Source organism: Lethenteron reissneri, chromosome 63 (assembly GCF_015708825.2).
Source record: "Lethenteron reissneri isolate LAM-NWPU_2019-01 chromosome 63, ASM1570882v1, whole genome shotgun sequence".
NCBI classification, from domain to species: domain Eukaryota; kingdom Metazoa; phylum Chordata; class Hyperoartia; order Petromyzontiformes; family Petromyzontidae; genus Lethenteron; species Lethenteron reissneri.
In genome coordinates, this window is record NC_083841.1 from 2,254,544 (window position 1) to 2,278,344 (window position 23,801).

General features: G+C 52.6%; 1 protein-coding gene across 1 annotated transcript; it reads left to right on the top strand.

The window, feature by feature from the left end:
* Positions 1-862: 862 nt before the first annotated feature.
* LOC133358804 (leucine-rich repeat-containing protein 4B-like) lies at positions 863-23,754 on the top strand. Its single transcript, XM_061577251.1, has 6 exons — positions 863-3,776; positions 18,502-18,576; positions 19,488-19,559; positions 21,469-21,540; positions 22,466-22,647; positions 23,285-23,754. Exons 1-6 carry the CDS (start codon positions 3,457-3,459, stop codon positions 23,752-23,754), a joined length of 1,191 nt encoding a protein of 396 aa, XP_061433235.1. The 5' UTR covers positions 863-3,456.
* Positions 23,755-23,801: the final 47 nt, after the last annotated feature.

The following is a 23,801-nucleotide window of genomic DNA, read 5'->3' on the forward strand; positions in this document are numbered from 1 at the left end:
AGGGGAGTGAGGGGAGTGAGGGGGAGGGGAGTGAGGGGAGTGAGGGGAGTGAGGGGAGTGAGGGGAGTGAGGGGAGTGAGGGGAGTGAGGGGAGTGAGGGGAGTGAGGGGAGTGAGGGGAGTGAGGGGAGTGAGGGGAGTGAGGGGAGTGAGGGGAGTGAGGGGAGTGAGGGGAGTGAGAGGAGTGAGGGGAGTGGTTGAGGGGGTTGAGGGGGTTGAGGGGAGTGAGGGGAGTGAGGGGAGTGAGGGGAGTGAGGGGAGTGAGGGGAGTGAGGGGAGTGAGGGGGTTGAGGGGAGTGAGGGGAGTGAGGGGAGTGAGGGGGTTGAGGGGGTTGAGGGGGTTGAGGGGAGTGAGGGGGTTGAGGGGGTTGAGGGGGTTGAGGGGAGGGGTTGTGGGGAGTGAGGGGGTTGAGGGGGTTGAGGGGGTTGAGGGGAGTGAGGGGGTTGAGGGGGTTGAGGGGGTTGAGGGGGTTGAGGGGGTTGAGGGGGTTGAGGGGATTGAGGGGGTTGAGGGGAGGGGTTGTGGGGAGTGAGGGGAGGGGTTGTGGGGAGTGAGGGGAGGGGTTGTGGGGAGTGAGGGGAGGGGTTGTGGGGAGTGAGGGGAGGGGTTGTGGGGAGTGAGGGGAGGGGTTGAGGGGAGTGAGGGGAGTGAGGGGAGGGGTTGAGGGGAGTGAGGGGAGGGGTTGAGGGGGAGTGAGGGGAGGGGTTGAGGGGGAATGAGGGGAGGGGTTGAGGGGGTTGAGGGGAAGTGAGGGGAGGGGGTGTGGGGGTTAAGGGGAGGGGTTGAGGGGGTTAAGGGGAGGGGTTGAGGGGGCGTGGCCGCGTGACGTCACGGTCACCATGGCGCCCCGGGGCGAGGCGTCACGGCCCCGGGGCGGCCGCGAGGAGTGATCCGAGACAGCGCGGGCGGCAACTACAACCTCCTCAACTACAACCTCCACAACTACAGGCAACAACTACAGGCGGCAACAACAACTACAGGCGGCAACAACTACAGGCGGCAACAACCTCCACAACTACAACCCCACAACTACAGGCAGCAACAACCTCCGCAACTACAGGCAACAACTACAACCTCCACAACTACAACCCCACAACTACAGGCGGCAACAACCTCCACAACTACAACCCCACAACTACAGGCGGCAACAACCTCCACAACTACAGGCGGCAACAACATCCACAACTACAACCCCACAACTACAGGCGGCAACAACTACAGGCAGCGGCAACAACTTCCACAACTACAGGCGGCAACAACAACTACAGGCGGCAACAACCTCCACAACTACAACCCCACAACTACAGGCGGCAACAACTACAGGCAGCGGCAACAACTTCCACAACTACAGGCGGCAACAACCTCCACAACTACAGGCGGCAACAACTACAGGCGGCAACAACCTCCACAACTACAGGCGGCAACAACATACTGCTACAGCTACTACTACTACAGCTACTACAGCTACTACTACAGCTACTACTACTACAGCTACTACTGCTGTAACAACTACTACAGCTACTACTACAGCTACTACTACAGCTACTACTACAGCTACTACTGCTGTAACAACTACTACTACAGCTACTACTACTACAGCTACTACTACTACAGCTACTACTGCTGTAACAACTACTACAGCTACTACTACAGCTACTACTACAGCTACTACTGCTGTAACAACTACTACTACAGCTACTACTACTACAGCTACTACTGCTGTAACAACTACTACTACAGCTACTACTGCTGTAACAACTACTACTACAGCTACTACTACTACAGCTGCTACTACAGCTACTACTACATCTACTACTGCTGTAACAACTACTACTACAGCTACTATTACTACAGCTGCTACTACAGCTACTACAGCCTGACAACTACAGCCACTAACTACAACTACCGCTACAACCTTACCCCCCCCGCCACGTCCGTCTTTGTATCTCCCGATTTGGGGCGTCGCACTTTTGATTAGTGGATGAAGTTGTTATCAATATTAATAACGATAACGGTGTTAATGTTGTTATTTACGTGTTAATTAATTTGTGGCAACGCATTTGTTGTTGTTGTTACAATGACCCACTTTAGTAGCGACGTAATAATGGTCATCTTCAATCGGATTGTTTAGAAGTTAACAACAAATGCAATTGACGTTGTAGTTAACGATACGATTATCATCACAAGCGCATCAAGTTATAATTGTGATGATTCTCATTGTAGTCGGCGTACTTGCTGTCGTTTCAAATTGAATGATTCCGCTTGGGACTTGCTCCACCAGACATCCGATCCATCACAGCGGAAAATTATCACCGTCAATATCATCATCATCATCAATCTCATCATCATCATCATCAATCTCATCATCATCAATCTCATCATCATCAATCTCATCATCATCAATCTCATAATCAATATCATCATCATCAATCTCATAATATCAATATCATCATCAATCTCATCATCATCATCATCATCAATCTCATCATCATCAATCATCATCATCAATCTCATCATCATCAATCTCATCATCATCAATCTCATCATCATCAATCTCATCATCATCAATCTCATAATCAATATCATCATCATCAATCTCATAATATCAATATCATCATCATCATCATCAATCTCATCATCATCAATCTCATCATCATCAATCTCATAATCAATATCATCATCATCATCATCAATCTCATCATCATCAATCTCATCATCAATCTCATCATCATCAATCTCATAATCAATATCATCATCATCAATCTCATAATATCAATCTCATCATCATCAATCTCATCATCATCAATCTCATCATCATCAATCTCATCATCATCAATCTCATAATCAATATCATCATCATCAATCTCATAATATCAATATCATCATCAATCTCATCATCATCAATCTCATCATCATCAATCTCATCATCATCAATCTCATAATCAATATCATCATCAATCTCATAATATCAATCTCATCATCATCAATCTCATCATCATCAATCTCATAATATCAATCTCATCATCATCAATCTCATAATCAATATCATCATCAATCTCATCATCATCAATCTCATCATCATCAATCTCATCATCATCATCAATCTCATCATCATCATCAATCTCATCATCATCAATCTCATCATCAATCTCATCATCATCAATCTCATCATCATCATCAATCTCATCATCATCATCAATCTCATCATCATCAATCTCATCATCAATCTCATCATCATCATCAATCTCATCATCAATCTCATCAATATCATCATCAATCTCATCATCAATCTCATCATCATCAATATCATCATCAATCTCATAATATCATCATCATCATCAATCTCATCATCATCGATCTCATCATCAATCTCATCATCATCATCATAAGCCAACATAATCATTACAATCATCATCATCATCAGTTCGTATCCACGACTATGAGACACCCCGCGGCATGCGCGCTGCCTGCCACTGTGAAGTGATGACAGGGCAGCAGCAGCAGCAGCCAGGGCAGCAGCAGCAGCAGCACAGCTGCCCCGGGACTGCCCCTGGGACTCTCCTCCTCCTGCTGCTGCTGATGATGATGACGCTGATGATGGTCGGGATGGCGCCTCCAGTAGCTGCTGTGGGCAGCACGGGGAGTCTGAGCTGCCCCGTCGCCTGCACTTGCCGCTGCCCTCTGCCCCCGCTGCTGCCCGCGGAGTGTTCGGTGAACTGCACGCTGGGAGAACTGCAGCGGCTGCCTCCTCTACTGCCCGACAACACCTCGTCACTGTGAGTGTGATGGGCAGCGTGTCGCGGACAACACTGACACATCAACACTGACTCACCAACACTGACACATCAACACTGACACATCAACACTGAGACATCAACACTGAGACATCAACACTGACTCATCAACACTGACTCATCAACACTGAGACATCAACACTGAGACATCAACACTGACTCACCAACACTGACTCACCAACACTGACACATCAACACTGACACATCAACACTGACTCATCAACACTGACTCATCAACACTGACTCACCAACACTGACTCACCAACACTGACACATCAACACTGACACATCAACACTGACACATCAACACTGACACAGCAGCACCTCCTCACTGCGAGTGGGCTCTGGGTGTGATTGTTGCGTGCCAGGGTCACCACTGACCACACGTGTGGCCACACCGTCACAACAATCACACCAATGCTCACGCACACACACCAGCATGTCAACACTGACACCAACGCTGACCACCAGCGCTGACACCTTGAAAGATCTGGGCAAAGTCCCATCGGTGAGCTCCGGCAGGCAAGGCTGCGTTGGCTGGGTCATGTAGCCCGCATGCCCAGCCACCGCATGCCTAAACAGCTTTTGTTCGGCCGGATCGAGGGGGCTAAACGGGCGCGGCACGGGCTAGAGAAGAGATGGAGTGATGTGGTACAGGAGGCACAGGCTAGAGAAGAGATGGAGTGATGTGGTACGGGAGGATGTGGAGCTGAGTGGACTTGCCGATGACTGGTACCAGCGGTGTCAAGATCGGCCTCAGTGGAGGAGGCTCGTGAAGGACGCTACTGGGCAGTTGGAGGCAGTCGCTCACAACAACGAGCGGAGCGCCGCCGGGTGGCTAAAGCACAGCAAGTTGGTACAGGTGGTGCATCAGCCAGTCATCTCGGTCATCTCAGTCAGTCGACCCGTGGCACCTGCAGGGTTTGTTCCCTGACCTCCTGCCAGCGAGCGTGCGACACTTCACGTGGCCTCAAGGTGCACTTGGCCTGGCACAGGCGCCGTGGTGACGTCACTGTCACTTAGTGGCGATCAGCGGTTGTTGTTGTTGTGTTGTCAGTGTTAACATGTTAGTGTCATTGGTGTCAATGTTAACATGTCAGTGTTAACATGTTAATGTCATTGATGTCAGTGCTGGTGTCAGTGTTAACATGTTAATGTCATTGATGTCAGTGCTGGTGTCAGTGTGAACATGTTAGTGTCATTGGTGTCAATGCTGGTGTCAGTGTTAACATGTTAGTGTCATTGGTGTCAATGCTGGTGTCAGTGTTAACATGTTAATGTCATTGGTGTCAGTGCTGGTGTCATGTTAACATGTTAGTGTCATTGGTGTCAGTGCTGGTGTCATGTTAACATGTTAGTGTCATTGGTGTCAGTGTGAACATTTTAATGTCATTGGTGTCAGTGTTAACATGTTAGTGTCATTGGTGTCAATGTTGGTGTCAGTGTTAACATGTTAATGTCATTGGTGTCAGTGCTGGTGTCATGTTAACATGTTAGTGTCATTGGTGTCAGTGTTAACATGTTAGTGTCATTGGTGTGAGTGCTGGGGCCAGAATTGGGCACGACGGCATGGTGGTGGTCAGCGTCCACGCGTTGGTCGCGGTTGCTGAGAGCGTGGCCCGTGTGAGAGAGAGACACATCGCTCCGCTGTGAGTGTTGGCGGGCTCTCTCTCCGCTTCCATCGCGTTCTTCCTTCTCGTCATCTTGGGCAAGCCCGGCTCGTGGGTTCCTACTGAACCGCGTCATGGAGGGAGGGTCCTGCTTGATCGCAATGTTTCAAGTGGTGGTGGCGGTGGTGGTGGCTTTGGCGGTGGTGGTGGTGGCGTAGGTGGTGGTAGCGATGGTGGTGGTCTTGGTGGTGGCTTTGATGATGGTGGTGGTGGCGGTGGCAGTTGGTGGTGGGGGTGGTGGTGGCTTTGGTGGTGGTGGCTTTGGTGGTGGCGGCAGCAGTTGGTGGTGGTGGGGGTGGTGGTGGCTTTGGTGGTGGTGATGGTGGTGGTAGCAGTTGGTGGTGGTGGGGGTGGTGGTGGCTTTGGTGGTGGTGGATGGTGGTGGCCCGGTGGTGGTGACGGCAGCAGCGGTGGCGGCGGTGGTGGTGAGGGGGAGGCGGCAGGCTTATGATTAACCTATTCAAAGTAAGTTCTGGTCACCGCTTCCAACCCCCGACCAACCCCCACCGCACGAAGCGATGCAGCCAAATACACCGGTGCAGAGAGCTCTGCGATGGGTCCATCGTGTCGTGCGCGTGTTGCTGTACGTACGTCAAATTTCTTTCACAGCGTAGTAGGCAACCGTGCTAATCGGAGGTGCGGGGGAAGGACAACAAATTAAATACAAAAATTCGTTCTAAAGAAATTCTTTTCAATCTAGATTTAGTGGCTTCCTAATATCGGACGGAAGAGCATTCCAGACGGCCGCAGGACACGGTCAGATCTTGCAGGATACGGTGAGATCTTGTAGGACACGGTCAGATCTTGTAGGACACGGTCAGATCTTGTAGGACATGGTCAGATCTTGTAGGACACGATCAGATCTTGCGGGACACAGTGAGATCTTGTGGGACACGGTCAGATCTTTTAAGACACGGTCAGATCTTGTAGGACACGGTGAGATCTTGTAGGACACGGTCAGATCTTGTAGGACACGGTGAGATCTTGTAGGACACGGTGAGATCTTGTAGGACACGATCAGATCGTGTAGGACACGGTCAGATCTTGTAGGACACGGTCAGATCTTGTAGGACACGGTGAGATCTTGTGGGACACGGTCAGATCTTGTGGGACACGGTGAGATCTTGTGGGACACGGTCAGATCTTGCAGGACACGGTGAGATCTTGCAGGACACAGTCAGATCTTGCGGGACACGATCAGATCTTGTAGGACACGATCAGATCTTGTGGGACACGGTCAGATTTCGTGGGACACGGTCAGATCTTGTAGGACACGATCAGATCTTGTGGGACACGGTCAGATCTTGTAGGACACGATCAGATCTTGTAGGACACGGTCAGATCTTGTGGGACACGGTCAGATCTTGTAGGACATGATCAGATCTTGTGGGACACGGTCAGATCTTGTAGGACACGATCAGATCTTGCAGGACACGGTCAGATCTTGTAGGACACGATCAGATCTTGCAGGACACGGTCAGATCTTGTAGGACACGATCAGATATTGTGGGACACGGTCAGATCTTGTGGGACACGATCAGATCTTGTGGGACACGGTCAGATCTTGTAGGACACGGTCAGATCTTGTAGGACGCGTCACGACACGTGCCAAATGATTTTGTGCACGGTGCAGCTTGGTATAATGTTAAATGGCTGAGGTGCTCGCTAACAACACTTGCCGCCCAGGCAGTCCTAACGCTATACGGGGGAGCTTTGTCTTTGTCGTGTGCGTGCAGCTGGCTGAGCTAGGAACCCGGCGACCCGAGTTCGAACCCCGCTCGTGGCCCCCAACACCACCAGTGACGGACTATCTGAACCGGTCCTGAGTCTTCCCTCGGTCGACTCAGCCCCAAATGAGTTGCCTTGTGCGGTGTGTAGACATTACCACTCTCGGGATGGTGTTGGCCACCCACCACCCGCTCACGTGCCTTGCCCCGGCATTCATAGGTCGTTGCTTGCTCACAGCACTTCCCCCAAATGTCTGTGAAGGCTGCACTGGGAGGGGGGGGTGGGATCTTTTTCTTGTTTGTGTGCAGGCTGACAAGAGGGGGGGGGGACATTGTGCTGGCCTTCCTGAGAGGTCATTGACTCTCGTTACACGGTACAGGAAATGCGTACACGAGATTCCTGTGTGCCTCTGTTTATGGGGTCGTCCATAAATGACGTCACGCAATTTTGGACGATTTTTGACCACCCCCACCCCCACCCTTCGTCACACGGCGTCATAGAAAGTCAGACCCCCCCCCCTCAAATATGACGTCACAAAGCTCTGCCCCCCCCAAAATAAAACATGCTTCAAATCGCTTTAAACTATTGTCATTGTAGTGCGTATTTAATGTGGCGCTGCAGTCTGGTGTTGTAGGAGAAAACATTTATTAAAAAGTCTATTTAATTAAGTAGAACGTGTTGATGTGACGTCAAATTTCTCTACACTAGTAGTGTAGTAATGTGTAGTAGTGTGTAGTGTAGTAGTGTATAGTAGTGTTGTAGTGTGTAGTAGTATAGTAATGTATAGTAGTGTAGTAGTGTATAATAGTGTGTAGTAGTATAGTAGTGTTTTGTAGTGTAGTGTATAGCAGTGTATAGTAGTGTATAGTAGTGTAGTGTATAGTGTAGTAGTGTATAGTAGTGTAGTAGTGTATAGTGGTGTAGTAATGTATAGCAGTGTAGTAGTGTATGGTAGTGTAGTGTATAGTGTAGTGTATAGTAGTGTAGTAATGTATAGTAGTGTATAGTAGTGTAGTAGTGTATAGTAGTATAGTGTATAGTAGTGTAGTGTATAGTAGTGTAGTGTATAGTAGTGTAGTAGTGTATAGTAGTGTAGTGTTTAGTGTAGTGTATAGTAGAGTGTATAGTAGTGTAGTGTATAGTGTAGTGTATAGTAGTGTATAGTAGTGTAGTGTATAGTGTAGTGTATAGTAGTGTGTAGTAGTGTGGTAGTGTGTCGTAGTGTAGTGTATAGTGTAGTGTATAGTAGTGTACAGTGTAGTGTATAGTAGTGTAGTGTATAGTGTAGTCGTGCTTGAGTCCGTCGCCAGGGACAGGCAGGTCTGGACTTCCGTACTCAACACGCTGCTGCCGCCGCGACCTTCGCCAGGCCAAGCGGATTGAGGAACGCACGAACCAACGAACCAACGCGTAGATTGTTAAATATTTCTGGTAAAATTTTGGCAAAAACATCCCGGATGCTGAAACATAGCCCCACGTTGGGGTTGAGCGGAGCGCGTTGGAGCGCTTGGGGATCAGCGATTGCACTTTCACCAAAAGTGGGTCTCGGCGGTGCCACGCCAGATGAAGTGTATCGGTGTCGTGGGTCACCGGTCAGCAGCCGGCTTGTACAGCGTGACCAGTGGTAGTGGTGGTGGTAGTGGTGGTGGTAGTGGTGGTGGTGGTAGTGGTGGTGGTGGTAGTGGTGGTGGTAGTGGTGGTGGTAGTGGTGGTGGTGGTAGTGGTGGTGGTAGTGGTGGTGGTAGTGGTGGTGGTAGTGGTGGTGGTGAGTCCGTGGGAGGAGAAACCAGCCCTGTACGATGGTGCTCCGCAGTGAGAGAGGGGACATTCCGCATGGAAGGTTTGCTTGCTGCGGTAGTCGTGCCTATCGTTGTGCAATTGTATTGAGGGACCGTGTTGTTGTGGTTGTTGTTGTCTTGCTGTGGTCTGGGACTCTTGTTGTTGTTGTTGTGTTGCTGCCTGGCCCCAGCTTGCATTTAGTGCTGAAAGATCGGCAGGAATTGATTTACTTTTGCAATGTTCTATTTGTTTCTAGTGGCTTGCTTAGCTCTGTGCTTGTTGTTGTCACTCTCTTGACCCCGTGCCCCTACTGGACATCTGTGAAGAAGAGCTTCATAGGTCATCGGATTTCCTCCTGCGGGCTAAATAAAATAAAATAAATGACGACAACACAAGCGTCCATCATCAGGTGGGAAAGCAGCGTGGTCTGCTGCTGAGGCAGACTTTTAAATGATTTGAAATGGGTGTAGCTCAAGGGAGCTACACCTGATGATGGACGCTTGTGTTGGGCCCGAAACGTCGTGATTTGTTTGATTTTATACCCACGTGACTTTACCCAGCTTCACATCAAGATTGGTCTAAATTAATATTTTTTTTCTTTTTGGTTCTTTTGGTAAAGTCACGTAGAATGGAAATAATAAAATAATAAAAATAAAAATAATAAAATAATATTTTATTATTTCCATTCTACGTGACTTTACCGAAAGAACCAAGAAGATGAATCCCTGCAGTCACGAAAGCTTTAAATCGAAATTTAATATTTTTTATTTTCATCGTTACGATCGCTTGCGCTTTGTTCACCCAGGGTTTAAAGCCTCGTCAACTCTTAAGGCTCGCATTCTTTTCAGGCGGGTCCTGGAAAGTTTTTGTTGTCACAGTTAAGGGGGGCGATGTGTTGCTGTTTGTGTTAGCCCAACGAAGCAATGTGCAGGTGCTTTATCAGCATTGTTTCTTAAAGTTTATGTTGGCGGAGAAATTCAGGAGGGTCTTAATTTCCACGAGTGATCTGAGATTGAGATTGGCCCAATGCCAATTACATGATTATTATATTATGATTCATCTTCTTGGTTCTTTCGGTAAAGTCACGTAGAATGGAAATAATAAAATAATAAAATTAAAACATAATAAAATAATTCTATCATTCAGTCTTCTCGACAGACCTGTTCTCCACCTGAGGGACGGCTGCTTGCGTTGTGGCCGAAACGTCGTGAGAATTATGTTATTGTGTTTTATTTTTATTATTTTATTATTTCCATTCTACGTGACTTTTCCGAAAGAACCAAGAAGATGAATCCCTGCAGTCACGAAAGCTTTAAATCGAAATATATTATGATTATTATATTATGATTATTATATTATGATTATTATAGGAGTTAAGCAGAGAACCCAGATGAAACCCATGCATGACAGTGTGGGAGAGAATATACCAACTACACACAGAAGGTCGATCGAGTTAGGAAATCGGTGTTCACTAAAGCGGTGACAGCCTCCTGTTTGCTGATACACAAGCTCATTAAGCAACTATGTTGTCCACAAGTCGATTTGCCCTTGCCAGCGTGAGAGTTCAGTGTTTCTGTCCGTCCGCTTGATGGGTTTCCCTCTCGATTTCTTAGGTTTCTGGCTCGGTTTCTGTGTCAGTTTAAACTAAACTATATATATTCTTAGGTTTTGTCGGTAAAGTCACGTAGGTAAAACATTAAAATTAATACAGCTGTCGTGGCTGTGACGGTTCCACCTGAAGACGGAGGCTTGTGTTGCCTCCGAAACGTCGTGATTTTTATTTTATTTTACTTTATTAATTTTAATGTTTTATCCACGTGACTTTACCGAAAAAACCTAAGAATATGAATCCTTGCAGTCACGAAAGCTTCAAATCTAGAACTAAACTATACACTCAACATATTTTGTATTTATTTTACCAGGTAAGACTCCCACTGAGCTGCTATGTATCTCTGTTTCAGAAGCAGTCACAAATGATAGCCCAACGAAGTAGCTTATACTGGTAGGAACCACCTGGTTCCACCAGCCCACAGGGGATTATTGTGTCCGTCCGTCGTGCATCCAGTAAAGCAAGCGGATCAATCGCCGCCTGTTTCCATCTGCGTGGCTGATGGATCGAGCGTTGCCCCCTCGCGCGCCGTGGGTTTTCTCCGTGGAGCTCCAGTTCACACCCACAGCGAAAAGAGAAACCGGTCTGCAAAATTGAAAACTGTCCGCAAATTACATCGTTGTCATTGCACATAGCGGCAACATCGCCACCGCCGTTGCAAAAATTCGGCAGGACCCTCCTGAAAATCGGTCTTGAGACTCGATGGGACATTTCTGGGTAAAAAAGCGTAATAATTCACGCTGTAAGTTTCACTGTCATTTATTGATTAAAATGACTACGTCGGATGACCACCATGGAGTCTACCTCGCCTGGTATGCAAGAGGTTGTGAGTTCGATCCCGACCCTGACATCTGTCTGTATATTTGGAGTTTGCGTGTCTCTCTCTCTCTCCCCGTGGTCGCGTGGATTTTTCTCCGGGTCCTCCGGTGTTTCCATCCATATTTGCGTGCGTTTATTGAGAGTATTTAGCATGCTTTACATTTTCCACGCGATAAGCCACTTTGTTGAGCTATCATTTATGGCCAGGCCTCTTCTGAAAGAGCTACCTAGCTCAGTGGGCCTTACCTGGTAAAATAAAATAAAACAAATAAAACATAATAAAATACAATTCTCACGACGTTTCGACCACAACGCAAGCAGCCGTCCTCAGGTGAAGAACAGGTCTGTCGGAAAGACAGCGTCTGACTTGATTTGACCCAGACTGTCTTTCCGACAGACCTGTTCTTCACCTGAGGACGGCTGCTTGCGTTGTGGCCGAAACGTCGTGAGAATTATTTTATAATGTTTTATTTTATTATTTTATTATTTCCCTTCTACGTGACTTTACCGAAAGAACCAAGAAGATGAATCCTTGCAGTCACTAAAGCTTTAAATCGAAAAAAAAATTTGTTTAGTTTATAGTTTACTGCCGAAAAAAGTTCAGCACAGTGGCGATGTAATGGGTAACGGCTATTTAAGAAGGAACACTGCCCCTTTCACTCCTGCGGTATCTGCGGCGGTTTTCGTTCCGCGAGGAATTCGCCAGTAGCTGGTGGTGACGGAGGAGAGATATCTGGGAATGTCGGTGCGTGACCTCTCCGTCCAAAGACTCGCCAGGCCTGACCCTGCTTAGCAACGGCCCCACGTGATAGAAGCTGTGACGAGATGCAGAGATGACTGCACCCAGTGTCTCTCTGTGTCAACACGGCCTGCTGCTGCTGCTGTTTAGCACAGAGCGGGGGTCTTTATGCTGGGTTCATGAGTGTATGGGTCTCTGCTATAAGCCTCGATGTGGGTATATGGGTCTCAATGTTAATCTATGAGTCTATGCGTATCTACCAAGGGTCTCTGTGTGACTGTGGGTCTTTATGTCATCGAGTCTATGTGTCTCTACTGTGGGTCTCGATGTAACTGGTTGGTTCCATGAGTCTATCATGGGTCTCTGGGTAGTTGTGTGAGTCTACGGTTCTTTACTGTGAGGTTTTATTGGACTCTGTGAGTCATTGAGTCGCTACCATGGGTTCCTGTATGAGTTTATCTGTCCCTACTATAGATCTGTGTGAATAGATGAGGCAGTGGGTCTCGACTATGGGTCCCTATTTGGCTCTGAATCTACAGGTCTCTAAGTGAGTCTGCGGGTCTCCACCGTGGGTCTCTGCGTGAATCTATGAGTAAGATTCGGTCTCTCACAACCACCCAGCCTTGTTTAAAACGCACGTCCAGCAACACTCGGCCGAGGCAGCAGGAAACGGGAGCTGTCTTTGCGTCTTCAGCGAGCGTGAATAAGGCAAAGCGGGCGCTTGTGCACACACTTGCGATTTTGTAAGCGTGGAGGTGAAGTGGCGAGCGGGGGGCCGCTGGCTCTGCCGCCCTCCGGCGTTTGCGCAGCCCTCCCCGCTGGTGCTGCCCGTGCGCGTGGACACGCGGGTGCTGCCCGGACTTGCCGGTTTCCAGGGGCAAGCGGCGTGAGGGCGCTTGAGTTCCATTGATGAGCGGGCGCACGGAGTGCCTTGCGTTCTCATCGCCTCGTGAATGTCCAAGAGGCGTGCGCGATGAGCGAGCGGGCGAGTTGGGGCGTTGCTAGGGCACTGCTTCTCCTCCTCAACCTTTTGTTGCGTGGCGGTGGCAGGGTGGTTGGTGGCAGCGTGACGGTAACACTCCTCGCGGCTCACTTGGCGCAGAAGGGGCCTGGGTTCGATTGCCGACTCGGGCGCCTTCTGTGTTGCGTTTGTACTTTCTCTCCCCGCGCGCGCTGGGAATTCCTGGCCAAGTAACCCCGGTGTAGGAGGAACCTCCTGCGGACGAGTCTTGAGACTCGGCGAGGCTTTGCCGGGTAAACCCAAATGGCATTATTATTTGTAATCAATTGTTGCATTCGGGTACACGGAGGGGAGTCGAGGGAGATGAGAGGGGAGAGGTAGGAGAGTTTGTGGAGGGGAGTGGAGTGAGATGAGAGGGGAGAGGTAGGAGAGTGTGTGGAGGGGAGTGGAGTGAGATGAGAGGGGAGATGCAGGAGAGAGCGTGGAGGGGAGTGGAGTGAGATGAGAGGGGAGAGGCAGGAGAGTGCGTGGAGGGGAGTAGAGTGAGATGAGAGGGGAGAGGCAGGAGAGTTTGTGGAGGGGAGTAGAGTGAGATGAGAGGGGAGAGGCAGGAGAGTGCGTGGAGGGGAGTGGAGTGAGATGAGAGGGGAGAGGTAGGAGAGTGTGTGGAGGGGAGTGGAGTGAGATGAGAGGGGAGAGGTAGGAGAGTGCGTGGAGGGGAGTGGAGTGAGATGAGAGGGGAGAGGCAGGAGAGTGCGTAGAGGGGAATCGAGTGAGATGAGAGGGGAGAGGTAGGAGAGTGCGTGGAGGGGAGTGGAGTGAGATGAGAGGGGAGAGGTAGGAGAGTGCGTGGAGGGGAGTGGAGTGAGATTAGAGATGAGAGGCATGAGAGTGCGTGGAGGGGAGTGGAGTGAGATGAGAGGGGAGAGGTAGGAGAGTGCGTGGAGGGGAGTGGAGTGAGATGAGAGGGGAGAGGTAGGAGAGTGCGTGGAGGGGAGTAGAGTGAGATGAGAGGGGAGAGGCAGGAGAGTGTGTGGAGGGGAGTAGAGTGAGATGAGAGGGGAGAGGTAGGAGAGTGCGTGGTGGAGGGGAGTGGAGTGAGATGAGAGGGGAGAGGTAGGAGAGTGCGTGGTGGAGGGGAGTAGAGTGAGATGAGAGGGGAGAGGCAGGAGAGTGCGTGGAGGGGAGTAGAGTGAGATGAGAGGGGAGAGGCAGGAGAGTGCGTGGAGGGGAGTAGAGTGAGATAAGAGAGGTAGGAGAGTGCGTGGAGGGGAGTGAAGTGAGATGAGAGGGGAGAGGTAGGAGAGTGCGTGGAGGGGAGTGGAGTGAGATGAGAGGGGAGAGGTAGGAGAGTGCGTGGTGGAGGGGAGTGGAGTGAGATGTCTTTTGTCGAGGGGATAACCCCCGCTCCCCCCCCAGCTGCTCTGCACCACGGCGCCTGTGCGCACGCAGGACGATGAGGATGAGAAGTCTCCGTCAATTTCCCGGCGTGCAGCCAGCGCCGCGTGTTTCGACTCCGTCAGCCGCGCGCCGCGAGCGGGTGATTCATCCCAACGCTCGTTCATCATCTCAGCGGCACAGAATGCGAGCGGAGCCGCCGCCGCCGCTGCTGCTGCTGCTGCTACTACAGACATTTTTGTTCCACGAAGTTAAAATTAAAATTCCGGGCGGCGAGTTCTGCTTTTTTGACGTAACTCACGTCGGCCGGAGGGTCGCCGCGTCGCTGGCGGAAGGGAACGAGCAAACTGGTGGCTCGTTTGACCATACTTCACCGCCCTGGTCGGTGCGGGTCGGTGGGGGGGGGGGTGAGGAAGGGTGGGAGGTGGAGGTGGTGCCACAGGATGGGTTCAGATGCCACCCACGGCACTCGTGGTTGGTGCGGTGCGCTAACCGCCGGGCCACCGCTCCACATCCCCACTGGCAGAGGCTTCTGATATGTTTATTAAAACATTTTTCTATTTTAAGATCACACGGTGCTGTTGACGAACGAATGTGTTGCGGTTTTTGTTGATGTTGTTATTTGTGCTTTTGTGCAACCACGTGACATGTAGCAGCAACAGCAGCTGCAGCAGCGACAGCAGCTGCAGCAGCGGCAGCAGCGGCAGCAGCGGCAGCAGCGGCAGCAGCGGCAGCAGCGGCAGCAGCGGCAAATGATTTGTTTCCCGGCTGAATGTGAGGACGTGGGGGAAAGAGACGACGTGGAGCAGTGCGGAAGGAAAGAGCAGAAAGATGATCATCGTTACGTGTGCACGTTGAACTTCTTTCGCACCGTACGTAGCCAACCGTGCTAATCGGAGGTGCGGGGTGGGACAACAAACTGAACACAAAACGCAGCTGTAAAGAAACTAGTTTTTAATCGAGGTGATTTGAAAGTGTACAGTTCCAGTGGCTTCCTAACATCGGAAGGAAGAGCGTTCCAGACGGCCGCAGAAGCGCATCTGACCACCGTCTTTGTTCGAGAGCCGCTGCGAGGATGAGCGGACTTTGCCTGATGGTTTACGCTCCTTGACGATATCAGCAAGGGATTGTGGTTCATTTGTGATGAGCACTCTGTGTGTAACGAGCGCAGTCAGTCATCTCACCCCCACCGTGTGAGCCATGACCATTCCACCACTGGCTCTGTAGGGTTGTTGTTAAGCACGAGGTGAACACCAATGCCTCAACGCTCTTTTGAGTTGCAGGGAAATCGCAGTGGCTTTTTAAATCCTTTATATTAAGTTCACTTGGTTGCTTGCTTACGACCGTGTAAATCTTTCGGTCGTTTTTTAACCCACTTCCCGTGATCCATTCGAGCTGACATTTTGCACACAGACTCGTTGTGCGTGTATTTTCGTGAAAAAAATTTTCCAAAATTTTACACTTTTTAGGAAAAAAAAATTATATGTAACTACCAATTGCTTAATGGTGGCAAGCAATCATCTGACCCATAGGTGGCAGCCATCTCAAGCCAGAGGACGAGAGGACTCTAGCCGCCACGCATATAAAGGATTTATAGTGAAAAACTTTGTTTTTACGGGTAAATTTTTTCTAGTCAAGGACGCGGGGAACTGATGGGGAGGAGGATGATGATGATGATTCTGTAACAGCACACACACACGCGGACAGACCAGACGTGTGTGTGTTATGTGTGGAGTGTGCCTATCTCAGCTGTTGGTTTTACCTCCCGGAGCCTGGGCCTGTTTGTACAGCCGTAATCTTTGACAAGCCGGGCGTGAAAAGGGGGCTCGCACACACACACACACACGCGTGCGCGCCCTCATGCACACACGCACACATATCCCCCATGCAGCTTTTCATCGGCGACGGTGGTTTGCCGTGAGCAACAGGAGAGTTGAATTCTAGATTTGAAGCTTTCGTGACTGCAAGGATTCATGCTCTTAGTTCTTTCGGTAAAGTCACGTAGGTAAAAAATGAAATTAAAATCAAGACAAATAAAATGATAAAAATCACGACGTTTCGGAGGCAACACAAGTCTCCGTCATCAGGTGGGACAGTCACAGCCAGATTTTAATTTCAATTTTTTACCTACGTGACTTTACCGAAAGAACTAAGAGTAGGAGAGTTGAACTCAGGACGTCGGGTTTGTTAAGGCTGCCCTGGCACGACACCGCGCCCTGGCCGCCTTTGTCTTCCCAATGCTGATGTTTACACACCGCACCAGGTACTCATTCGAGGCCGAGTCGACCTAGGAGAGGGTCCAGGACCGGTTCACATACTCGCCACGAGTGTTGGCAGTGAGCGGGGGGAATCCAGCGAGCCTGGGTCACCGCGGGTGCATAGAGCAGTGCGCTAACCTCGGCGCCACCACTCCCCACAAAGGCAACGACCCCTTGAACTGTATAACCTCGACAGACTGTTGGGGAAAGTGCTGTTAGCTGTTAGCGGCATTGTGGCACACGAGGGGGTGGGTGGCCAGCACCTCGCCCGGCTGCCTTTGTCTCCCCAGTGGCGATGTTTACATCGCACTGGGTGCTCATTTGAGGCTGAGTCGACCTCGGGGAGGCCCAGGACCGATTCAGATGATCGTCACCGGTGTTGGTGGCCGTGAGCGGGAATCGAACTCGGGTCGCCGGGTCCGTAGGGCAGCGTGCTAAACCATTGCGCTACCGCTCACGCACGCAGACGCACGCACGGAGGAAAACAAGTATTCTGAGCATTTACACCATTGGTACCTCATCTGGTCCAACCCATGTGAGACTAGGCTTTAAGGAAAGCTGTCTCGGGTGTGGACCAATCAACTTCAAGGACAGTGCATACATTATCAGAGTTATGTTTTTTGTTTGCATTATGACTGCAGGTATAGTGGTCTATGCAAACATGACTCCTCGTAAAAAACGGTGTCAGTTTTGTTGCCAGATAATAGGGTTAAAAACCAATTATCAAATAGTCCGAGATCCGAAATTGCGTTCAAAAACACGGGGCTGTGGAAAATGTGTGTAGCTGGAGATTATTTCCAAGCCCTTACTGGGGAACGAGAACGTCCACGTGGCTTTGGGCCGCGGCGGTGAGACCTGCGAAGAGTTATTCTTGCCATAATGGGAGAAGAGTGGCACAGCTTGCGATTGCAGATTATCCCCCTATTGTTGTGCGTCGGTGTCTAGAAAGCACGCCCGGTTTAGCTTCGTGCGTGTCTGGTTCTATGTGTTCGTCCGTGGAGGATGCCCGTGAAGGACGCTGCTACTGAGCTGTTGAAGGCAGTCGCCCCCTCCAACAACAACGGAGGGCAGAGGAGCGATGCTCACAACAATGAGCGGAGCGCCGGGTGGCTAAAACGCAGCAAGTTAGAGTAGGGAGCAACTGCCAGTCATCTCAGGCAGTTAACCCATGGCACCTGCTGGGTCTGTCCCGTGACCTCCTGTCAGTAGCGAGCCTTCCACATGTCACACGATTGCCTCAAAGTGCACCTAGCCTGGTACGAGCATCGTGGTGGCGTTACCGTCAGTGGCGAATGGCAACGATGATTGCGTGTATCGTTGTGCGGATTGGTGGTGTGGTGGTCGATGCGCTACGCTACGATCCTGGCGACCTGAGTTCGAATCACGGCCGTGTACCGTCAGTGGCGAGTGATACCTCTACCCGTGGTCAGTGGGCCTTACCTGGTCAACTACAAATAGTTTTGGTTAAATTTCGATTTAAAGCATTCGTGACTGCAGGGATTCATCTTCTTGGTTCTTTCGGTAAAGTCACGTAGAAGGAAAATAATGAAATAATAAATATTTTTTCATTATATTTTATTGTTTTATTTTTATTACTTTATTATTTTCCTTCTACGTGACTTTACCGAAAGAACCAAGAAGAGTTTTGGTTGAGTTTTATCGGTGCTCCCTAGCAGCACCTGCCCCAAACGTTTGTTAAGGTGAGACCGACGATCTTTGTATTTGGTGTGTGTCGTGTCTTGCCAGGGACCTGTCGCACAACAACATCCAGGAGTTGGAGGAGGACGTCCTGTCGCGTGTCGCGCACTCCCTCTCCGTGCTGTGAGTTCTTCGGGCCGGACCGCCCTGGCTCCACGCTCACGCGCACCGAACCCGCCGAACGGCGGCCCCGGTTCCAGTTCGGGTTTTTAACGAGGCCGGGTCTCGGTGCGGGAGAGAAGCACGGAGAGACGCGTGCTCGGGGCGGCACTGAGAGGCAGAGAGAGGAACACGTGGTTTAGAGGACACGCGCACACAGAGGTCAATGTCATCACATTGATCTTCATCGACCATGGTGATCGTGACAGGAGCGTGGAGAAGAGATGCACGCTGGGAATTGCACTGAGAGATGCAGAGAGAGAGGAACACGTGGTTTAGAGGACACGCGCACGCAGAGGTCAATGTCATCACAATGATCTTCATCGAGCAGTGGATAGACCATGGTGATGGTGACAGGAGCGTGGAGGAGAGATGCACGCTGGGAATTGCACTGAGAGATACAGAGAGAGAGGAACAGGTGGAGTAGAGAACACACGCAGGTTTGTGACATCACCACATCGATAGAGCGGCACAGCGAGGAATAGCGATGTATTTATATAGAACTTCTTTCGCACTGTACATAGCCAACCGTGTTAATTAGAAGTGTGGGGAAGCTCAACAAACTAAACACAAAATGTGGCTTCCTAATACCGAAAGGAAGAGCATTCCAGACGGCCGCAAGGGCGCATTTGAAAGCGCCGCGCGATGCCGTGGCCACCGTCTTTCTTCGACGGCTGAGCCAAAAGCCGCCGCCGCCGCTGCAGCGATGACGAGCGGAGTGTCGCGTGACGACGGCTTATGCTCCTTAACGAGATCAGCGCCGAGGTGATTGGTGGTCGCTTCCTGGCCGAGCGCTTTGTGTGTGCGAGCCTCCGTGGGCCGTCACCTGCGGTGAAAGGTGCGTGTCTGTCCGTGCGTCCCGTGCGTTTCCCCAGGAATCTGACGGACAACAAGATCTTCCGCCTCGGCGTGCACGCCTTCCGCGACATGACCTCGCTGCTCGTGCTGTGAGTCGCGTGTCCGTGCGCCGCCTGGGTCGCGTGCGTCCCGTCTCGTCTGCGACCGCTAAGTTCCGCGTTTCGTCAGTTGTGCAATCTTCCTAAATCGTCGCTCGACGCGTGTTCGCACGCGGCGCGTCACTTACGTTACAAGGCAGAGCGCGAGCGCCGTTACAACGCGGCTTCTCAGCGGAAGACGACGAACTACTTTCTTGAGCTGAGCGGTACAGCGATACGGTACGCGGAGTGATACGGTAACGCGGCGGGGAAATTGTCTCTCGCCACACTCTGTCGCGACGCTATTTATGGGAAAATCGTTTTGTCTTTGCGCGTTTTTCTCCCGCGTAAAATAGCTGGTAAACCATCGGCCGTTGCAAGGAGTCAGATTAATCAGAGATTTGAAAGTTTTCGTGACTACAGGGATATCCATACTCTTTGGTTCTTTCGGTAAAGTCACGTGGGTAGAAAATAAAATAAAAATTCAATCACGACGTTTCGATTGCAACACAAGCAATCGTCATCAGGTGGGAAAACCAGAGCTTGTGTTGCAATCGAAACTTTGTGATTTAATTTTAATTTTATCTTACACCTACGTGACTTTACCGACAGAACCAAAGAGTACGAGTCAGATGAACTCAACAAAGACGTGCTGAGGGCGGCAGGGGGTGGTGGTTCAGTGGCAACGCTCGTGCCTCGCAGCGAGAAGGGGGGCCCTGGCTTCCGTTCCCGACTGATGCCACTTTCTTCGTCGAGTTTGTTTCTTCCGCCCCCCCCCCCCGTGTTCTGCAGAGTGTGAGGAGTGTTGTGCGTGCGTGTGTGCGTGTGTGCGTGCGTGTGTGTGCGTGCGTGCATGAGTGTGTAGAGCGGCGGTGGAGCGGTTAGCGCGCCGCGTTACGAACCCGGCGTCCCGAGTTGGATTCCCGCTCACGGCCGACACCAGTGACGATTATCCGAAACGGCCCTCCCCGAGGTCTATTCAGCCATAAATGAGTACCCGGTGCGCTGTGTAAACATCGCCACCAGAGAGAGACAAAAGCGGCCGGCGTGGTGCTGGCCACCCACCCCCTCGTGCGCCGCGCTGGCGTCACAGGCGCGCACTGACACGCACTTGCCCCAACAGTCTGTTAAGGCTACACGGGGAGGGGATATTTGTTTTGTCTTTGCGGGAGAGCCCCGACGGGTGATTAGGCGCGTGAGTGGCGCCCCGTCGCCGGGACGGCACTCCCCGTGTCACGGCCCCGCGGGACGAGCGACGGTTAGCGCGGCGGTGCGGTGCCAGGGTGGCGCGTGTCCTGGGCCGGGCCTGTCGGGACACGCACGCGCCGCCGGGAGGAGCCTCGCTGCCACCGTTGCGACGGCGGCGGTGGTGCGGGGGGGTGGCGGGGGCCGTTACGCGCGGCGTGCGTGGTGGTAGGGCGGCGGGGCACAGAGGTTGCAAACGGGTTTTTGATTCCTTATCCGTACCCGTACCCGGCCGCACCAGGGTCGCAAACGGGTACCCGTACCCGGCCGGGTACGGGTACCCGTTCTCTACCCTGACCCGTACCCTTCCCGAAATGAGTGACAAACGGTTACTCACCGGTGACTCACGGCCTACCCGTACCCGGCCGCACCAGGGTCGCAAATGGCTACCCGTACCCGTACCCGGCCGGGTACGGGTAGCCGGGTATCGAGTAGGGTACGGGTATCGGGTACCCGGTTGCGACCTCTGGCGGGGCGGCAACGCTCGCGCCGCCCCCGGAGCAGCGACAGCCTGGGTTCGATCCCCACGTTGGGTTGGCGCCTCGGCGCGTGGAGTTTGTACGTTCTCCCCCCTCCGCCGCCGGTTCCGCGTGGCGTGAGCGAGCGAGCGCGGCCAGCCAGGCCCCCTTCTATGTCGTCGCTTTAGCGGACGTCGTGTCTCCTCCTCCTCCCGCAGGGATCTGAGCGACAATCAGATCGGCACGCTGCCCAACGGCGTCTTCGACAACCTCACGAGCCTCGCCGTGCTGTAAGTCGCGTCGCGGACTCTGGCCTCTGTGCGACTCCGCCAATCCCCTGCCGAGTGATTTGATTGCCAGCGCATTTCCTTAGATCAACACGCAGCGCGCGCATTGTATATCTGTGGACTCAGTTGCTGAGCACAGGCCCGAAACGTCAAACGCCCAGCAACAAGCAGCACTGCTCAGAGATGTAGCCGGTAGGAGTGCCACACGTTTTTCGAATGGAACAAGGTTGTTGTTGCAAGGACTTGGGGATAATACTGGTAGGAACCTCCTGGTTCCACCAGCCCACAAGGGATTATTGTGTCCGTCCGTCCGTCGTGCATCCAAAAATGTGAGGGGTGGGGCTGGGTGGAGAGGGGAGGGTGGGGAGGGGCTGGGTGGGGAGGGGTGGGGAGGGGCTGGGTGGGGAGGGGAGGGTGGGGTGGGGCTGGGTGGGGAGGAGCTGGTCACCCCGTGGTGCCCTTATAAAACTCAACATTTGACCTACTCACGCCGGCTTGTGCCCGCCCTCACAGTCGGACATATTTGCGGAATACACCACGCCGCCATTGACCCTGGCCATTGACCGAGCAACCCGACGTTCCTACCTGCTCCCTCCACCTTCCCCATCCAGCCCCTCCCCACCCTCTCCACCCAGCCCCTCCCTGCATGACAGACGGACGGACACAATAATCCCCTGTGGGCTGGTGTAACCAGGAGGTTCCTACCAGTATAACCGTGGCGAATATTTGAAGCGGCACTGGGCCACACCTAGGCGGACTCAGCCTTAAATGAGTACCTGCCACGGCGTGTAAACATCAGCGCCGGTGCTGGCCTCTTCGTGCGCTCTGTCGGCCTTTGTGGACGCTCACGCGAACAGCACTTGCCCCGACACTTTGTGAAGGCTACGGGGGGGGGTGGGGGATCTTCGCCTTTGTCCCGCCCTCACAGGGACGTGAGCGGGAACCCGCTGGACTGCGGCTGTGAGCTGGCGTGGCTGCCCTGGTGGCTGGTGGCGCCGGCGCGCGCTGGCAGAGTGGTACTGGCGCGGCCGTTGCGCTCGCTGTGCGCCCTGCCGGACCGCCTGGCCCACACGCCCGTCACCGCCGCCAACTTCTCCAGCGCCGTCTGCGGTAGGTGGCGCCCCGGGGGGACGCAACGCTCGCCGTGCAGTCACCGCACAGACACGTCACGCTCACCACACAGACACGTCACGCTCGCCGCAGAGAATCACGCACGGCAACAAATGGCAGTGATGCTGCTCGTGACGATGCTGCTGCATCTCGTGATGCTGTGCGTGACGATGGTGCATCTAGCAATGCTGTGTGTAACGATGCTGCGTGTAGTGATGTTGTGTGTAACGATGCTATGTGTAGTGATTCTGTGTGTAGCGATGTTGTGTGTGGTGATTCTGTGCGTGACGATGGTGAATCTAGCAATGCTGTGTGTAACGATGCTGCGTGTAGTGATGTGTGTGTAACGATGCTATGTGTAGTGATTCTGTGTGTAGCGATGTTGTGTGTGGTGATTCTGTGTGTGACCATGATGCATCTAGCAATGCTGTGTGTAACGATGCTGTCCATGACGATGCTGCCTGGTGATGATGATGATGATGCCACCAACCGCCGGACCACGACGTCGTCACAACCGTGATGACGACGACGCCGACGACGATCACGTCGATAGCGACGACGACGACGACGATGACGATGGTGGTCGTGGTGGTCTCACCTGCGCCGTGTCCCCCTGACCCCCCCGCTTGACGCCCAGCTGCCGACTACGTTGCCTGCTTGCGCCCGGCCTCGACGCTCATCTTCTCGGCCGTGGACGAGGACGCGCACGACGAGCTCGGCTGCAACGCCGCGTGCGCCCGCCGCCGCCTCGCCTACTTCTCCTCGGACCCGGCGCTCAACTTCCTGTGCCTGTGCGGCGACGCGGGCGGCTCCCCGCCGGCGGCGCCCGACTGCGCCGCCGTCTGCTCGACGGGCTACCCGGCGAGCCGCGCCGTGTGCGGTCGCGTCGTGGTGGCGCCGCCGGCGCCCGTCCGCTCGGGAGCCTCCTTCCGCGGCCTGCGCCCGTCAGCGTCTTCGAGACGGCCGAGTTTCGCGCCGCGCCCTGGCACGACCCCGGCGCCGGCTGGCGCGCCCGCTGGGACTTCGGCGACGGGGCGGCGCCGCTGGACGTGGCCGGCGGCGCCGCCGCGCGGCACAAGTTCGCGCTGCCCGGCACCTACGCCGTGACGGTGAGCGTGAGCGGCGGAGGAGGCGGCGGGTCGACCGTCGCCGCG

What these genes read in the sequence shown, in the direction of transcription:
- LOC133358804 (XM_061577251.1), top strand. Translation starts at nt 3,457, where the DNA reads ATGCGCGCTGCCTGCCACTGTGAAGTGATGACAGGGCAGCAGCAGCAG. An exon ending in CCCGACAACACCTCGTCACT is followed by an intron (nt 3,777 to 18,501) that starts GTGAGTGTGATG and finishes GTGTCTTGCCAG; the next exon opens with GGACCTGTCGCACAACAACA. An exon ending in CTTCTCCAGCGCCGTCTGCG is followed by an intron (nt 22,648 to 23,284) that starts GTAGGTGGCGCC and finishes CTTGACGCCCAG; the next exon opens with CTGCCGACTACGTTGCCTGC.